Below are 19,127 nucleotides of genomic sequence, written 5' to 3' on the forward strand. Positions count from 1 at the left end.
CACATTCTGACAATATGCAAATCTGATTACTTAACCATTCTCTTGAATCTGAGGTACTTGCTGTGACATCATTGGTTCACAAATTCATCAACTCATCATGCAAAATACCACTGCAATTAAAGTTAAGATCAAAACTACCAAATGGCAGAGGCCATTAATTTTCCTGCTATAACAAATCCAGGCTCAATGCTTTTTACCAAAAAAAAATTGGAAAAGGCTTGCAGAGTAGTCTACATACAAATACTAAAATTCTTCTGCTAATTCCCTTCAACTTGTATCCCCTGGCTACCAATCTTTCTGCCAGTGTAAACAGTTACTCATTTTCTGTAAACCTTCATAATTTTGACATCTAATCAAAAGCTGTTTTGTACATTGCTTCTCCACTGAGTCAAGGGAATTGCTATGATTATGTAATAGTCCAGATGTAAAAAATTAATAATTCTAATTGTTGATTGTATTACATTTATCATACTTACCTTTATTTTCCTCCAAAACTGCCTGATGTTATCAATGATGTTATCCAACTAGAGAAATGCCGTCTCTACATTATCAACATTTGGCTTGAAATAGCATTTAAAGCAAAAAAAAATTTATCCAAATGGTAAATTTAAAAACTGATTAATCAAGTACATGTTTAGTCATGATGAATGATTGTTATACATCATTATTTCCAGATGTAGTTATATTTAAATCAAGAATAAGAAATTAATATCTATTTCAACCTTTAGATTAAAATATTAGCAGATCAACAGTTTCAGAGGCTCTTACCTGGGGTGATAATAATTGAATTAGCCTCTCTGATCATTTCAATAGCCTGATCCACATTAACTTCAGTGTGAGTTCCCACAATTTCCATGGGTTTGCCTGTGCCAGTGGATGATGTTCCGTATCCACCCAAGATTACATTGGGTAATGAACGATTCATGGCCTGAGAAGTGAAGTGCCAAGACATGTGGGTATGCAGAAAGCATGGGAGTTTCATATTACTGCTTACATACAAATACACTCAGTGGCCACTTTGTTAGGTACCCAGTCTAATACCATGGGAAAGGTTTCACTTGTTACGTAATGGTTGTTCTGTAGAAGCAGGGCTCGAGTTATGGTTAGAGATAACGGGTGCTTTGGAACATGAGCTGTTCAATGAAGGGAGTGTGTTTTCGTGTTGTTTGTCTGACACCGGTGTGAGCTCGGTCTTTTGTTCGGCAGGAGATGAAGGGAGAAGACGCCAGAGAGAAGAGGTCGTAGGACTCGACCTGGACCATGATTCAATGAAGTCTAAGGAGACTGAAGGAGGATCAGTGAAGGGGAAACTGAGCTCCAAATTGTGCACATTAGACTGCTTCATTAAAATGAGACTTTGGTTCTTTTTTTTTGCTTTGTCTCTACTTACCCTTTAGTTAAATTAAGAATTATAAAGCTAAATCATTTAATTGTATGTGGTGTACCGTATGTGATTTTGAGGTACTTACTTGTAACAGGGTAACAAATCACACAGCATCCACACAAGCAGGGGGTTTCAGGGTTTTGCACCTCAACCTCACACGTTTGGCGGGGCCGGAGATTGTCTTCCTTAGACTTATGCAGCCGACGGAACCAGAGTGTTTCACTAGCATATCTAATAAAGTGGCCACCAATTGTACATTCGTGGTATTCTGCAGCTGTAGTCCACCCACTTCAAGGTTCGATATATTGTGCGCTCAGAGATGCTTTTTTTCACACTACTGTTGTAAGGTATGGTTATTTGAGTTACTGTTGTCTTTCTGTCAGCTTGAAACAGTCTGGCCATTCTCCTTTAACCTCTCTCATTAAAAAGGCATTTTTGCCCAAAGAACTGCTGTTCACTAGATCTTTTTTTGTTGTTCGCACCACTCTATATAAACTCTAGACTGTTGTGCATGAAAACCCCAGGAGATCAGATGTTTTTGAGATACTCAAATCAACTCCTCTGGTGCCAACAACCATTCCACCAAAGTCACTTAGCTCACATTCCTTTCCCATTCTGACGTTTGGTCTGAACAACAACTGAACCTCTTGACCAAGTCTGCATGCCTTTGTGCACTGAGTTGCTGCCACATGATTGGCTGATTAGATATTTGTATTAAGGAACAAGTAGCCTTTAAAGCAAGTGGCCTTTATTAGGTGTACTTAATAAAGTGGCCACTAAGTGTACATTACTGATACACAGTTGGCCCTCCTTATCCGCGAGGGATTGGTTCTGGGACCCCTTGCGGATACCAAAAAACGCGGATACTCAAGTCCCTTATTCAACCTGTCTCAGTGTGGTGGACATAAGGACCCGGCGGCGGAACTCTGAATCCGCAGTGTTTCTGTGCACGAAAACAATCATAATCATGATTGAAAATAAAGTGGAAATAATAAAGCGATCAGAAAGGTGAAACGCCATCAGTCATTGGAAAAGCGTTAGGCTACAGTTGGTCAACGATCGGAACAATTTTAAAGGATAAAATGAGAAAGGCCCTGCCGCGATGAAAGCTACAATTATTACTAAGCAAGCAGTGGTTTAATTATTGGGTTTTGGGGTTTTGGGTTTTTGATCCTCCACATCAACCAAGCATGGATGGAGAGCGCACTCGATAGCAGTCTGTCACTGGATCGAACTCAGGAACTTCCGTTCCCGAGTCCGGTGCTGAAACATACATTCTTAACTGTTTTATATGCATAGAAAGGCAAAAGATAAGACAAACGTTTGACTAACTAATGCTAAATAATACCGGATGTACCTGTTCTGACTTACTTAGTAAGAGAACTTCCGATTTTTTTACGATCTTGATCCACCATAACCTACGCATATCCTCCTGTATACTTTAAATCAGCTCTAGATTACTTACAATACCTAATACAATGCAAATGCAATGTAAATAACAGTGCATAGTTCCCTGAAGGTGGAGTCTCATGTAGATAGGGTGGTGAAGAAGGCTTTTGGAACGCTGGCCTTTATAAATCAGAGCATTGAGTACAGAAGTTGGGATGTAATGTTAAAATTGTACAAGGCATTGGTAAGGCCAAATTTGGAATATTGTGTACAGTTCTGGTCACCGAATTATAGGAAAGATATCAATAAATTAGAGAGAGTGCAGAGACGATTTACTAGGATGTTACCAGGGTTTCAGCACTTAAGTTACAGAGAAAGGTTGAACAAGTTAGGTCTCTATTCATTGGAGCGTAGAAGGTTGAGGGGGGATTTGATCGAGGTATTTAAAATGTTGAGAGGGATAGATAGAGTTGACGTGAATAGGCTGTTTCCATTGAGAGTAGGGGAGATTCAAACGAGAGGACATGATTTGAGAGTTAGGGGGCAAAAGCTTAAGGGAAACACGAGGGGGTATTTCTTTACTCAGAGAGTGATAGCTGTGTGGAATGAGCTTCCTGTAGAAGTAGTAGAGGCCAGTTCAGTTGTGTCATTTAAGGTAAAATTGGATAGGTATATGGATAGGAAAGGAGTGGAGGGTTATGGGCTGAGTGCGGGTAGGTGGGACTAGGTGAGATTAAGAGTTTGGCACGGACTAGGAGGGCCGGAATGGCCTGTTTCCGTGCTGTGATTGTTATATGGTTATATGGTTATAAAATAGTTGTTATACTGCATTGTTTAGGGAATAATGTCAAGAAAAAAAAAAGTCTGTACATGCTTGATCAACAAGTGCTGGAAGAGCACTTCCAGGTTTTCTCGATTCGCGGTTGGTTGAATTTGCGCATGTGGAACTCATGTATAAGGAGGGCCGACTGTACTTCTATAATATTTTCAATTTAGTTGTGGTTTGGAATTAACCAGTCAATGACCCAATGAAGATATGAGAGCTATGCACTAGAAGTATTACATGGCTAGCATGCACTGATCTTTCATAACTCATACACATTTCATGGAAGTATAGCTGAGAACATTAGAAATAAAAGCAGAACAACACACACAAAATGCTGGTGGAACACAGCAGGCCAGGCAGCATCTATAGGGAGAAGCGCTGTCGACGTTTCGGGCCGAGACCAATAAAAGCAGAAGACCATTTTGCCACTCCTGCTGGCTTTGCCATTCAACAAGATCATGGCTGGTCCTTTGCTTCAATGATACTTTCCCATATCCTTCAACCCCCTTGTTGTCCAAAAATCTATCAAGGCAACATTAATATATTCAGCAAGTGAGCAAGCCCTCTTGGGGTAAGAAAACTAAAGATCAATAATTCTCATGGTGAAGACATTTTATCCAATCTTAATCACGAATGGTCTATCCCATGTTTTGGAAGTGTGACCATTAATTCCAGGCATCACACACACACAGAAAACATTAATCTTGATGTATTCTGTCAAACCACTTAAGAACTTCAAATATTTTGATGAAATCACCTCTCATTCTTCTACATTCTAGAGGCTACTGGCTCAGAGGTGCTGAAGGTCTCCTCATGCAACAATTCCTGCACTCACCAGCCAAAGAATCAATTTATCAATGGAAAACTGCAGATGCTAGAACTGAAACGAAAGAAGACATGCTGGAAGAACTTGGCCAGTGAAGCAGCATTTATGCAAAGACAAAACAAGATAACCTTTGGGTCAGGGACACTTCATCAGAACCGACAGTAGAGGGGTTAGAGCTTTCAAAGCAGAGCAGGGGAGAAGAGAGAAGTGAAATTAGAACTGGGTAAGAAGAGCCAAGATGTCTTACAAAAGAAACTCTACTTTAAAAACTGCAAACTCTCCACCATGGCCCCAGTTCAGAGTAGGAGTCCCTGACCCAAAAGGTTAAAAGGTTTCTTTCCACTGATTCTCCGTAACTTTCGCCACCTTCAATGGGATCCCACTACCAAGCACATCTTTCCCTCCCCTCGCCTTCTGCTTTCCAGAGGGATCGCTCCCTATGCGACTCCCTTGTCCATTCGTCCCCCCCAAACCTTCCCACCAATCTCCCTCCTGGCACTTATCCTTGAAAGCGGAACAAGTGCTACACCTGCCCTTACACTTCCTCCCTCACCACCATTCAGGGGCCCAGACAGTCCTTCCAGGTGAGGTGACACTTCACCTGTGAGTCGGTTGGTGTGGTATACTGCGTCCGGTGCTCCCGGTGTGGCCTTTTATATATTAGTGAGACCCAACACAGACTGGGAGACGTTTCGCAGAACACCTACGCTCTGTCCGCCAGAGAAAGCAGGATCTCCCAGTGGCCACACATTTTAATTCCACGTCCCATTCCTATTCTGATATGTCTATCCATGGCCTCCTCTATTGTCAAGATGAAGCCACACTCAGGTTGGAGGAACAACCTGATATACTGTCTGGGCAGCCTCCAACCTGATGGTATGAACATTGACTTCTCTAACTTTCGTTAATGCCCCTCCTCCCCTTCTTATCCCATCCCTGATTTATTTATTTCCTCCCTCCCCTTTTTGTTCTCTCTCTGCCCATCACTCTACCTGTTCTCCATCTCCCTCTGATGCTCCCCTCCCCATTTTTTCTTTCTCCCTAGGCCTCCTGTCCCTTCTCCAGCTCTGTATCCCTTTTGCCAATCACCTTTCCAGCTCTTAGCTTCAGTCCACCCCCTCCGGTCTTCTCCTATTATTTCGCATTTCCCCCTCCCACCACTACTTTCAAATTTCTGAGTCCCGATGAAGGGTCTCAGCCCGAAACGTCGACAGTGCTTCTCCCTATAGATGCTGCCTGGCCTGCTGTGTTCCACCAGCATTTTGTGTGTGTTGTTTGAATTTCCAGCATCTGCAGATTTCCTCGTGTTTGCTCTTCAAATTTCTTACTATCTTTTCTTTCAGTTAGTCCTGACGAAGGGTCTCGGCCCAAAATGTCGACAGTGCTTCTTCCTATAGACGCTGCCTGGCCTGCTGTGTTCCACCAGCATTTTGTGTGTGTTGCCTGAATTTCCAGCATCTGCAGATTTCCTCGTGTTTGCTCTTTCCACTGATGATGCTTGACCAGCTGAATCAATCTGGAAATCTTTGCTGCTTTCTTTTTAATCACAGATATCGCCTTCTTTGGATACAGAGACTAGATCGGTACACAGTATTACAGATACATTCTTACCAGATGAATTCTTTATGTCACTACAGTAAGAAGAGCTTACTCTCAGAGTTCTCACTATAGATGCAGCCTGGCCTGCTGTGTTCCACCAGCATTTTGTGTGTGTTGTTGTTTGAATTTCCAGCATCTGCAGATTTCCTCGTGTTTACCCTCAGAGACAAATGTTTACTTGCAGGGTTAAATACTAGCCTTACCAACTACCTGCTGTAGCCGAATAATCCTCTTTACAATTCAAGGTGCCAGCCAGCTTTTCATCACAAGCAAAACATGGACAAATGACACTTGGTGAACAGATAAAGCCCCAACACCAAGCCCTTTGGCGCTTTACTAATTACAGTCTTGCTAGTCAGTGCATCTCAAACCAAATATAAACTCATTATTCCTGCTCTTTTACTCTCCGTTAATCAATCTTCAATCCAAACCAATATATTATACCCTATTCACAAGCACTTTATTTCGATTTAAATTACCTCACGTGGCATATTACTGAATGCCCTCATTTGCTTTGCTAGTTGCAATGTTGTAAAACTTAGTCTTGTTAACTGTGATTTTCCTTTCATTAATTCATAATGATTTTCCCCAATTATTCCACTTGCTCAAAAAAGTTCAGCATTTTTCTCTGGTACTAGGCTAAATGTTCCATTGTTCCCCTTTTCCTTTATTCTTTCTTCAAATAGTGGAATGAAATGTGGGAGCTTCCAATATCTGGGATCTGGTCTAGAATCTTTGGAAGTTGACAATGTCCATCTCCATTGTGACTGCTTTCAATACCCTGGGATACAAATTTTCAATTCCTGGAAGTTTTTACTTTTGAGTTTCAGTCAAACTAGTTTACCAATTTTGCCTTTCAAAAATAATGTAAATTTCTTTCTGCTCTTCATTTATTCCAGGCCTGCTATTTTCCATGACTACCAGTAGGGCTTTTGTGTTCATCCATATGCAAAGTCACAAAAGCACATTTAACTTCTATGAAGTGGAAAATGGGAATTCCCCACTTCAGTCTGTAATATATCAACATTAGCTTAGTGTGATTTGTGTGATGTAATGACACCACCATATTCTAAGCATCCTTTTATTCACTGATCATCAAGAATAAGAATGTAAACCCTAGTGCAATGACTTTACAGAACCCTGCATTTACTTCCACATTCCTTGTTCAAAATTAAAAATATAACAAGCCCTGGAGTGATAAAAATCTTACCACACACATGATGTAGGACAGTATAGCACCAGAAGATCCAATTAGAGCGCCAACAATTGTCATTAAATTGTTGTCCAGGAGAAAACCTTCTGCACACAAGGCCCAGCCAGAATAACTGTTTAACACAGTAATCACAACAGGCATGTCGGCTCCACCAATGGCTGCTGTTAGAGTCACACCCTGGACACAAAATAGGACACAATAGCATTATAATAAGGATAATATTCATCGCCACCTTCATTTAGGCAAGAGCAAATCATGATCTCACCAAAATGGATTTTGCCTCTTTTACCCCTTGTGTAGTAATCACTCCTTAAAATAAAGTCTCCTACATTACCGTAGATTCCGGATTTTAAGCCGCTACTTTTTTCCCACATTTTGAACAGCTTTGAACACTGCGGCCTTTAAAACGGAGCGGCTAATGCATGATTTTTTTTCATGCCGCCTCGTAAACATTTTGCCTCGTAACAGTAGACCAATAAAATTGATGAGTAGTTCACAGAGGTCCAATGAAATTGTACGATAAATCAAGCGCACTTTCACAATTAAATTATTGTAAATCAGTCATTTGTACTCACCCTCATCAACATGGAAAACACTCGAAGCATTGTGCTGCCTTATGGCAGTTATTTAGTTTATAATATTTTCGCTTAGTAATTCATTTTCTAGTTAAAGTTAGAAGAGTTTTAACTATATTTGTTTTCTGTACTACATCGCGGGATGCTATGACGTCACACCCGGTTTCGCCGCGTCTTGTGGGATACCAGTTTGCGATAAACGGGAAGGAGGGAGGGAGCGCATTACGCGAGCGGCATTAGATCTAAGCGAAACGCTGCTTTTAAATGCCATTTGCGATAAAACGGGACGGCGGGGGTCGAGCGGCGGAGCGAAAACGCTGCTTTTAAGTTAAAGGCGATCAATAACTTTTCCTGGTAGGCTGCAGTATATATATTTTTTACCAGTCGTTAGGAGATATTGGAATGTTGTTCAGTAAAGAAGTATACGCAACGTATATTTAAAAGTAGCCGCGTTACGGGCACGGTTCGAAAAAAAGCATTTGCAATATGTATTTGTTTTTGTTACCATATGGATTTAATTAAAAGTTAAAAAATCCTCACGTGTAATATCTTTCTGTGTAAATATCTCATATTACAACGTGGGACACCTACGGCCGAAAATCCAGTGCGGCCTAATATCCGGTGCGGCCTTTACAAGTAAAAAATTGATTTTATTTCTAAAATTAGAGCCAGCGGCTTTTAATCAGGTGTGCTCTGTAGTCCGGAATCTACGGTAATTCTAATATAGTCCTCTACCTATCATGCTTCTTGTCCTAATTCATGGATGGTGTAAATAGTAAATCAGAGAAACGCCTCACCTTCAAAGCTCAAGTACCTTGACTGACCAGGTGGCCTTCACCACCTAACCCCAATTTAATATTGATGTACTATGAATGTTTCATACTTGTGACCAAACCTTGGTTACCAACAGCACATGTTATACTTCATTTAATACTAATTTGACCTGATTTATGCTCTACTGATTTGGCGTACAATATTTTGTTTGCCTCTTGATTATTGCTCTACAAACTTGATTCTATGAGGTTTAAAGTGTGACGTTTGCTGCGACCCCGGACATTTCAGACTTTTGCTTTTACTGCCATGAACAATCATCTGATTGTTCATGATTTTTCACAATGTAAAAAGATTGTGTGTTTTTAATTGAAGAAAACTATGGGGTATGAATGAGTACCAATCCCCAACTTGACCAAACTGAATTTATTTCTTACAATTTTATGTTTACAAAATTACTAGATATCTTCTACGTTATTCAATTTAACCCAAATGAAATCAGCTATAGCAACGTTGCTTGAAAATAAATAATCGATACCTGTTTGTCCAAGAAACACAGGGAATTGTGACCTTCTTACCATGACTGTTGACAGAGCAGAGACACTTAGTAGGCAAGTCATGCCTGTGGTGTAACTGGGATCCAGCATAAACGGCACGATTCCACCCACTGAGGCTGCAAGTAATCCAGCATTCAAGTAATGCCGGCCAGGTAACATAAGCGGAGCCGAGTTCAGTAAACCTACAAGCAAGGAGTCAAATGGTAAATAGGACCAAATTTTTGTAATCCTGAAGGGAACCTTACTTAATGAGTTACTTAAGTGCCAGAGACCCAGATTCAATCCTGACCAGCTGGGGGAGGGGGGTTGGAGAGAGAAGATGGAGGGAGGGAGGGTGTGAGTGTGTGTGTGTGTGTTTCTGAACACTTCTACTGCCCACTGACTGCCTTCCTTTCTGTGCTCAGTTTCCTCATACATTCCACACTTGTGCAGATTGGTAGGTAAATTGCCCCTAGCGAGCTAATTAATGTAGAGACTGAGGGGGTGTTCTAATAGAGAATATGCGGAGAATAAAACCTAGATTCAATGTAGGATTAATGTAAAGTGGATGGCTGAAAGTTGGTGTAGACACAGTGGACTGGCCACTCTGAAAACAAGCCTCTCCACTTTATTTCATGAAGGAAGTTGAATCTCAGTGGAAAAGATAGTGGGATAATTTCTAATCACGGTAACAGGTCTATGACTGTGTCTGACTCATAGTAATAATAATAATGAGGACCAGATTAAATGGTAAATGTCTATTTCAATATTGCTACAGATATTTATCTTCAATAATTGTATTAAATTCTCATCTCCATAGCTAGCCAAAGAAAACATTACTAGATCTTTTTCTTCAATTTCCTCCTAAAAATTGCTATGATTAAGCAGCATGATTCATCTCCTATGCTGTTTGTGAAAGCTGGCCACTTTCCATCAGTGGAAACTGCAATCTTTTAAATGAGTACTGCTGTACTTCCGAGCACTTTGGTTACCTTTTGAGTGCACACATTACCTTCAAGATCAAACAGGTACTCTCTCTTGTTTCTGTCAATGAATTGGATCACAGAGTCGATGACTTTGTAGCCAAGTTTGCAGATGATATGAAGATAGGTGGAGGGAGAGGTATTGTTGAGAAAGCACAGAGGCTGCAGTAGGACTTTAAGACAAATTAGGAGAAAGGGCAAAGAAGTGGTAGATGGAATACCGTATTGAGAAGTTTATGGCCACGCATCTGATGGGAGTCCTCAATCAGTATTCCCTAAAGGTTAATTTACAGGTTGAGTCAGCAGTGTGGATGGCAAATGCAATGTTAGCATTCATTTCAAGAGGACTAGAATATAAAAGCGAGGATGTAATGTTGAGGCTTTATAAAGCATTGTTAAGGCCTCACTTGGAGTATTGTGAGCAGCTTTGGACCCCTTATCCAAGAAAGGATGTGCTGACATTGGAGATGGTTGAAAGGAAGTTCACAAAGACGATTCCGAGAATGAAAGGCATGCCACATGAGGAGCATTTGATGGCTCTGGGCCCATATTCTCTGCAATTCAGAAGAATGATGGGGGGATCTCATTGAAACCTTATCCAAAATTTGAAAGCGCTCGATAGAGTGGATGCAAAGAGGGTGTTTCCTCTGGTAGGGGAGTCTAAGACCAGAAGGCACAGCCTCAGAATAAAGGGATGTCCATTTAGTCAGAGAGTGGTGAATCTGTGGAACTTGTTGCCACAGGCAGCTGTGGAAGTCAAGTCATTTTTGTATGTTTAAAGCAGAGGTTGATAGATTCTTGATTAGATAGGGCATGAAGAGTTAAAGGAGAAGGCAGGAGATTGGGGCTGAGAGGGGTTTGGATCAGCCATGATGAAATGGCGGAGCGGACTCGAAGGCCAAGGGGCCTAATTCTGCCCCTATATCTTATGGTCCCTCCAAGTTGAGTGGCAAGTACCAGACCAGACAATCAAGGAGCTGCTGTTTTCAAAAGCTCTAACTGGATGTAAAATCATTTTATGTCTGGAATTGTCCCAACTCTTGTTGCTCTGAATACTTATAAAATTCACACTCAGCAACTGCATTGTTTACTGTGGTTTATTTTTCATATATGGATTGACATGATCCATTTTAAGGCTGAGTTCATCTTTATCCAAAAATGTCATAAAGAAAGCTGTAATAAAAGATCTCAAATTGAGGTCATTTAGTTTAAGTACTTAAAATGAAAATCAGTTACCTTGCAACTTTCCATAAGCCACCAAAGAACCACTGAACGTCACACCGCCGATGTACGTGCCCAGATAAGCCACTGTCTTAATCAGATTAGCTGCGGGGTGAGTATCCAGATGTGGGAACTCAATCATATACTCAGCAACACAGGTGAGCACTGCTGCCAGGCCAACCAAACTATGAAATGCAGCGACCAGCTGGGGAAGGTCAGATATTTCAATGCGTTTGGCAATGGTGAGACCTAAGACACAAAAGAGGCATTTATAAAAAGGCGGAATATTTACCAGCGGTGTTAGCTATGGCATTAATTTGTCAAATCTTTATCCTTGCCCATCTCAATTGGTTATTACATCCAATTACATGTCCATTAACAGATAACAGACTGTCAGCATCTGCAGAATCTCTTGCTGCCCAATTCTAACATTATCAAGACTCAGCTTTGATCACATTTGCACAAGCTTGAGAAAGGAAGAGCTCACTTTCCAAAGGTTGAGATATTCATATAAATTAAACATTCCACAACTAGGTAACTCAGTATTCCTCTTATCTTGCCTCTACCATCCCACCTCTGAAGACTTGTATCGCTTCCCATAGAAAGCATCTGATCCAGTATGGTAACTGCTCTACCAAGAAACCTCAAAGAGTGCTGGAACCAGCTCAGCATAGCACAGAAACACATATTCCCTCCACAAACATGAAAACATTTGCAGATGCTGGAAATCCAAAGCAATACACATACACACAATATTCTCCTCCACAGATTCCATCTATATTTCTCGCTGCCTCGGTAGAGCGGCCTGCATAATCAAAGACCCCACCAACCCAGATATTCTCTCTTCTACCCCATCCCATTCACCGGAAGATACAAAAGCCTGAAAGCACATACCCCCAAGCTCAAGTACAACTTCTAACCAGCTGTTCTAAGACCATGGATAAGCTGTTATGAAACCACGATAGGTTGACCCTTCAAAGGATAGAAGTATGCCTACATTATACAACTTTGAGATCCGACTCGTTATAGGCAGCCACCAAACAAAGAAACTCAAATGAGCCCATTAAAAAAACCACCAAACACTCAATGTGCAGAGAGAGAAAAAAATCCTGCAAACAACATACACAAGCAAACATCGTTCTGAAAAGTCCATAAAGAGAGTCCGTTCTCAGACCCTTCATTTCAGTGCACAGCTGAGTAAATGTAGCAGAACAGCAAGCTAAACCAACCCCTGCCTTGCCTCAGGTCCCGATACCCTGACTTTTCAATCTGGCCCAGCACCTACTAAATTGTCGTCCTCTTGATCTCATGATTAATCTTGTTATGATCTTGTGCCTTACTGTCTACCAGCACTGCATTTTCTCTGTAACTCTTAACAATTTATTCTGCATTATTATTGTCCTAACTGGTACCACCTCAATGCAATGTTGTAATGAAAAAAATCTTTAAGGAGTATACAAGACGAGTTTTTCTACTGTACCTCAGTGTGCGACAATAATAAGCTAATTTACTAATTATCCTTGGTCTTCCTCCTCCTTCACTTCCATGCTGTCCCAACACAAACATCAGTTTACATAAGAGAAACCTCCAAAACCACGTGGTAAATGTAGACTGCTATTATCTGACAACAACACACTGAAAGCGGGCATGTCTTCCTCTTTTTTTCCATTTTACTGGTTTAGCACATGGGAATTTTGCCACTAGTCTAAACGGTTCTTCAGCTGGAGATTAAATGATAAACGAGATGCAGAGAGATAATTTTCCCTCTGATCTTCCAAGTTCCCAGTTGGGATGCACTTGATTTCTACAGACTGTATACTTCTAGCAGTATGGCCAAAGCATTGCAGTCGTCAATTAATTTCACCCTGGCATTAACTGAAGAAAAAAAAAATCAGAAAAACTGCAAGTTACTAGGTTCGGTTTTTCTTTTGAACTAAAATGTTAACTGATTTTCCACAGATGCTCTCTGACTAGCAAAGTGTAGCCGGCATTTTGTGTTTTTATTTCACATTTGTATAGAAACAGTCTAACCATTAAAATTGTCCAGACATTTATCTCTCTTCTGAAGCTTCTGAATGTATCTCCCTCCCGTCAAGGTTTCAAAGTCACAATGCATTATCCTGCCCATTCCCTTCCTGGTCTAAAGTTCCAATTGTCAGTGTATCTGCAGATAGCAACTCAGAGCTTCTGTCTCAATTTGGAATGAGCATGTGAAAAGAGGGTCAAACATGGAAATCACGAGAGAGGGGGAAAATAAATGAAATGTAGCAAAGGAAATTTAAAACTAGTGAAACAAATTAAAATAAATCCAAGCAATGGAAGTAAGGATAATTCAGATTTCTTTATTTTCTGCTGCGTTTTAATCCAGTTTTCAAAATCAGTTATGTAACCGTATGTGAGTGAGTTTAAATTTTAACACTAGTGGCCTATTTTAATGCAAAAGTCTAGATTATGCTCTTACTTTTGGCAGCTGTACTGAATTTTTATATTGATGACTGTACGTTTGAGAACCATGGGGAGATAAGTTGCTACCCTGCACAAAATGAATAAAATTCCAAAAATACATGTCAAATCATTAATTTATAAAGTGACATTTCCAGAAAGGTATTTTCTAAAAAGCCAAAGGCTACGGTGTTAGGTTTCGAACAGAGCAAAGTATGTGTTGTATTTCTGTCATCGTTACTATAGTTACATAAACTGTCTGGATACTAACCTTTACAGGACTCCAGGTACCATTAAAAAACCATTACAGCTAGTCCATATCAATAAGATGGAGAGTTTCACAATGATTATGCTATTCCCCCTAGCAGTAAAGAGGTGAAATATGTGAACTCCCTGGTAGCAGAAAAACACCTCGTTTATCTAATTGCACCTACAATGAAATTACTGTATTACAGGGAAAGACTTAACCAAATTTCAAGCAAATGCTCTTATTATTTAAAAAAACCTATTAGTTTACAACTTCAGTAAAATCATTATCCATTTCTCCTCAGATTTTGTAACCAATCATATATTAGCATTATTATACCTATCGTTCATACTAAAAATAATTAAGAGTGGTTGTTTTAAAAGCCCAAATCAGATATACATAATGAAATTTATTAACTTACTCTATTGTCAAATTTCTGCACAAAACAGTCATCTGTTTCAATTTAGAAAATGGATTATCACCATGCATTGTTCTTCCTCATAACATTCATCCAATACCACTATGTTTTGGTGCCAAGTTTAAGCCTTTTATTCCGGGAAATGAAACATTTTCTATTTTAAGTACCTGGCTTCGACATCAAGCACACCAGTTAGATTTGGTGTGAACAACTGTAACACAAATTATCCTCCACCACATTATTAGAGATGCCTCGTGGCATGCTAGTAACAATGCAGGAACTGATAAAATGCTGCAGTTTTATCCTCACCTTGACATAAAAGTACAATAGTCAAAATTCAGGAAATACTCAGCAGGCCAGGCAGCGTCTAGAGATAGAAGGAATTTGTGATGTTATTGAAAGCTTGCCTATTTAAAAATTGATACTGCTTTTCACAATTCTCGCAAAACCCAAATTCAAGGACTTAGGTTAAATGCATTTGAGGCTAATATTCAGACTCTGCTCTGGTCACCTAAACAAATGGAGTTTAGGTCCAGTCCTAATGAAGGGTCTCTGCCAAAAATGTTGACGATTTACTCTTTTCCATAGATGCTGCCTGGCCTGCTGAGTTTCTCCAGCATTTTGTGTGCGTTGCTTCAAATGGAGCTTACGAATGAGTTCATTTAAAAAATCCATAATCCTGACAGTTAAACAAGAAAAATTCCTTACAATTCCTCTCATAAAATGCCTCACATAGATGCACATAAAATAAATTTCTTTGAAGTCTAGTAACTATTACACAACATGCAATAAAAAAACAAAAGAAACATAAGACATCAATGGCCAAACAGTCTGATTCAGTGGCTTTGGTTGAAGAAGGAATCTTGGACAGCACCCTTACAATTGTTTACCTCCAAGCAAAGTTGCATGGGAGCACTAGTGTTTATTCGAAGGTTAAAAAAAATTCCTGTGTTTATGAAAAAAAGATTCATCTGCCATAGTCCATGAAAAATGACATACCAATACACCAATAATGGTCTTCCTCTTGGATTTGCTATACATACCTACGTATGAAAGTAATGACTAATCCTTGGGGGATATAAGAGAAGTCTATGGGAACAGCCAAAGTTAACACATCCAAGCAAAATATATCCCCTAAAGCCTATAAACCTAAGTAGAGAGTATTTGGAAATGGATCTGAGGGAAATTGCTTCCTTTGTTTTTGTATAAATAACACAAATCAGACACATTCATACTATCAATGCCTCCTTTGTCTTCCAAGGATATTGACCACTTTTTTGGACACTTATCCCAAAATGCTGATTCTGGATTTTAGTTCGACATTCACATTATATATCAATGTAGCCATAACGAGGGCAAGACAGTGGCTGTATGTCATTTGGAGTTTGAGGAGATTTGGTTTGTCATCTAAAACAATCAAAAACTTCTACAGGTGTACTGTGGAGAGCATTCTGACTGGCTGCATCACCGTCTTGTATTGGGGGGGGGGGGGGGAATGTGTCTACTGCAGAGGACAAAGTGAGTAAGTTGCAGGAAGTTGTAAAATTAGTTAGCTGCAACATGGGTACTAGTCTTCACAGTACCCAAGACATCTTCAAGCAGTAGTGCTTCAGGATGGCAGCTTCCTTCATTAAAGACCCCCATCACCCAGAACCTGTTCTCCTGTCATTGTTAAATCAGGAAGGAGGTACAGAAGCCTGAAGGCACACACTCACTGATTCAGGAACAACTTCTTCCGCTGCCATCCGTTTTCTAAATGGACATTGAGCCCATGAATTAGTGAGACCAGCTCACTACTTTTAAAAAAAATTTGTTTCTGTTCTTTGCACTACTTATTTTAACTTAACTATTTAATATACATAAATAATTACTGTAATTCAGTTTTTTCCTATATTTATCATGTATTGCATTGTATTGCTGCTGTAAAGTTAATCAACTTCACAACATATTAATCTTTTTTATCTAAAGAAAATAAGTTTAACTCAAGATTCGTTCACATTTTAGTAGGGAATAACATAATATATTTAACTATTCACTGCTGTTGGGGTAGGTTTTATCTCTTTAACTTCAGATTCCTTTTCTCAACTACCATAAAATTTGATACCCTTTTTGTACTGCTTCACCTACTGATGGAAACATCTTAACTGATCTAGAATCACTACAAATCTGAAGTAGACCTATATGGCGGGAAGGATATCATGCACGGTTTTACAATTATCTTTTGTAATTGAGAATATCAATGATTTTAAACAAATGAACATAAGTTAACAAGAACTAAGTGTTACACTGATCTGTCGTCAATTTGATACGAAACTTTGTAACACTTCACGTATAGCCAACATACAAAACCAAACCACCAAGTATTTTAAGTATCCTTCATCTATCTATAACATATGAAATTATAACCACTGATTAATAATGTATCTGTACCTACAATTTTGTCTTTCGAGGGAACGAAAACATTAAAAGTGTAACTTGATTTTCTATTGATGCAACATAAGTAACTACTTTTTCCAAGGAATTGCATAGAACTAAACCAGGCTCAGTTGACACATTTTAGCAACTTTATTTTATTTAAAAGTTTGCACAACATAAAAGGGTCCTGGATATCATAATGAAAAGCATGCTCTTCAGTTATCCCCTTTGTCCAACTTAATTACCTTTCGGTGGACTTTCAGTGTGAGTAAACAAATCCAGCACTATAACTAACCGTGGAATTCTGAGTACGCACTGAACATTACTCAAAATATTTCATGCTCATTTTCTCAGCAATAGCACCATCTACTGCCAATAAATGAAAGGACTTGCAATCAAATATCTTTCTTAAACATTGACTCACATTTCCCTTGACTGGACATTATTCATATCAGTTTTCAGAACTAGAATTCATTTATTTTAATTAATGCAATACTTAAGGTATTCCAACAAGTACCTCAAATCTCCAAACCACAAACTATGTACAATAGTGTATTTTCTTGCACCTTTTTGTCTTCATATCTTGCTTAAGCTATTCAAAGTAATTTTCTGTATTTTTTGATAGTATGTCTCCCGCCCATCTCCACTGATTTTTCTAAGTTATTTCAAAATTATCCCTTTTTTGGCGTGTTGGACCCTTATGTACCAATATCCCCTCACTTGGAAAACTAATATCCCTCTAACCACACAACTATCTTCCTACTTGCCATCATATCCTCCCAACCCCAAAATGAGCATATTTAAAATGAGCATCTTGAAGGTGGCAGAGTTTGTCATCGAAACATCGGTCAAAGTCGATACCTGTACCAGTCTGGAAGCCCGAGAAGGGTTTTTTGCAGAAGGCAAGTTCATTAGCAGTCACCATAAACAACCGATTATCTCACCTATAGTTCCACCCATTGCCATGGCAGTCGACATCTGACCGAGGAGCTCTGGTGAGGGTTTAACTGCGCCCAGGGTGGCAGCCAGACCACCAGCTACACCAATCATGCCCAGCGCATTTCCCAGTCTGGCTGTTTTCTGTGCAGAAAGGCCACCTAATGCACCGACACAGCACAGGCCCGAACCAAGATACATCATCTGCAAGAGCAAAAAAAAAAGAAAATATTATTCCCAAATAATATATAACATTAACAATGACAATTTATTACCCATACTAATAACACTAGTACTTCAAATACTCCATTGAGTTTTAACAAAAGACAAGAAAATAATTTGAAAGCATCTTTCAAAAAAGTTAGCACTATATAAAAAAAAGAACCATCTTTGTGTAGAGCCACTTGTAATAATCATTATATGGAAGCATTTTTCATTTTTATTGCTTCTTGTACCTTGGACAGGTCACCTAAATTTAACAGGAGCATCACAAGTATTGCACAGCCTAAAATGACACAACTGCTTCAAAAATTGTTCACCCATCTTCATGTAGTGTTCTAGCTGAGCTTAAGCAGTTTATTGTTGCTAATCAGAAAAGTTTGGGTTTAATTATTTCTTACTGCCAAGAACAAGGGTTAAAGAAATTGTTGGACAGATGGGAAGATTCACTGACAATGCTAAGGGCCCTGCATATGTAGCGTTCCTAATAAATAACTTTGACGGATGGAAGAGAGGCCCCGATGATCCTCCCAAAAGTCCGCGCCATCTTTTGTAGAGATGGGGTCAGAGGCCTTGCAATTCCTGAACCAGACAGTGATGCAACTGGTCAGTACAGTCTGGAACAAGGGTTGCCAACCTGGGGGTCCATGGACCCCTCGGTTCATGGTAGGGGGTCTATGGCATAACAAGGTTGGGAACCCCTGGTAGATGGTGCTCCTGTAAAAAAAATGGTTAGAATGGAGGGGGAGGGATGGTTGCTGGGAAGCCTCATTCATCTCAATGTCCTCAGGAAGTCCTGAGCAATGCACAACAGGAACAACAAATCACGGGCATATAGCACAACAATCATAAAACGAAAAGCCATGATACTTCCAAAAAAACACGAAACAGTAAGGGATTAAGAGAGATGTCTGATGTTTGGTGAAAGGTAACTTGAATTTTTCCTTCCTTTTAACAACCAACTGCTCTATTTCATGAGTTAACAAATGGAAACAAGTGTGAAATCAGATGCATTTTAATTCAATTTGCTTGATGTCTAACCACAATTTGTATCATCAGGGTAGATAACATAAAGAACAAAAGCAGCTATTTCACAATAATGTGAGCTAACGTGAACTATCTCACTG

At 39.6% G+C, this 19,127-nt stretch overlaps 1 protein-coding gene across 1 annotated transcript in view; it reads right to left on the minus strand.

The window, feature by feature from the left end:
- Positions 1–19,127, minus strand: part of LOC140718863 (NAD(P) transhydrogenase, mitochondrial-like) — a 71,339-nt gene that overhangs the window by 15,384 nt on the left and 36,828 nt on the right. The window contains exons 14-18 of the mRNA XM_073033104.1: positions 17,790–17,985; positions 11,339–11,572; positions 9,162–9,322; positions 7,235–7,414; positions 769–928 (exon numbers count right to left, since the gene is read on the minus strand). Coding sequence (XP_072889205.1) covers positions 769–928; positions 7,235–7,414; positions 9,162–9,322; positions 11,339–11,572; positions 17,790–17,985 — 931 coding nt within the window. The remainder of the gene's footprint in view (positions 1–768; positions 929–7,234; positions 7,415–9,161; positions 9,323–11,338; positions 11,573–17,789; positions 17,986–19,127) is intronic.

Source organism: Hemitrygon akajei, chromosome 30 (assembly GCF_048418815.1).
Source record: "Hemitrygon akajei chromosome 30, sHemAka1.3, whole genome shotgun sequence".
NCBI classification, from domain to species: domain Eukaryota; kingdom Metazoa; phylum Chordata; class Chondrichthyes; order Myliobatiformes; family Dasyatidae; genus Hemitrygon; species Hemitrygon akajei.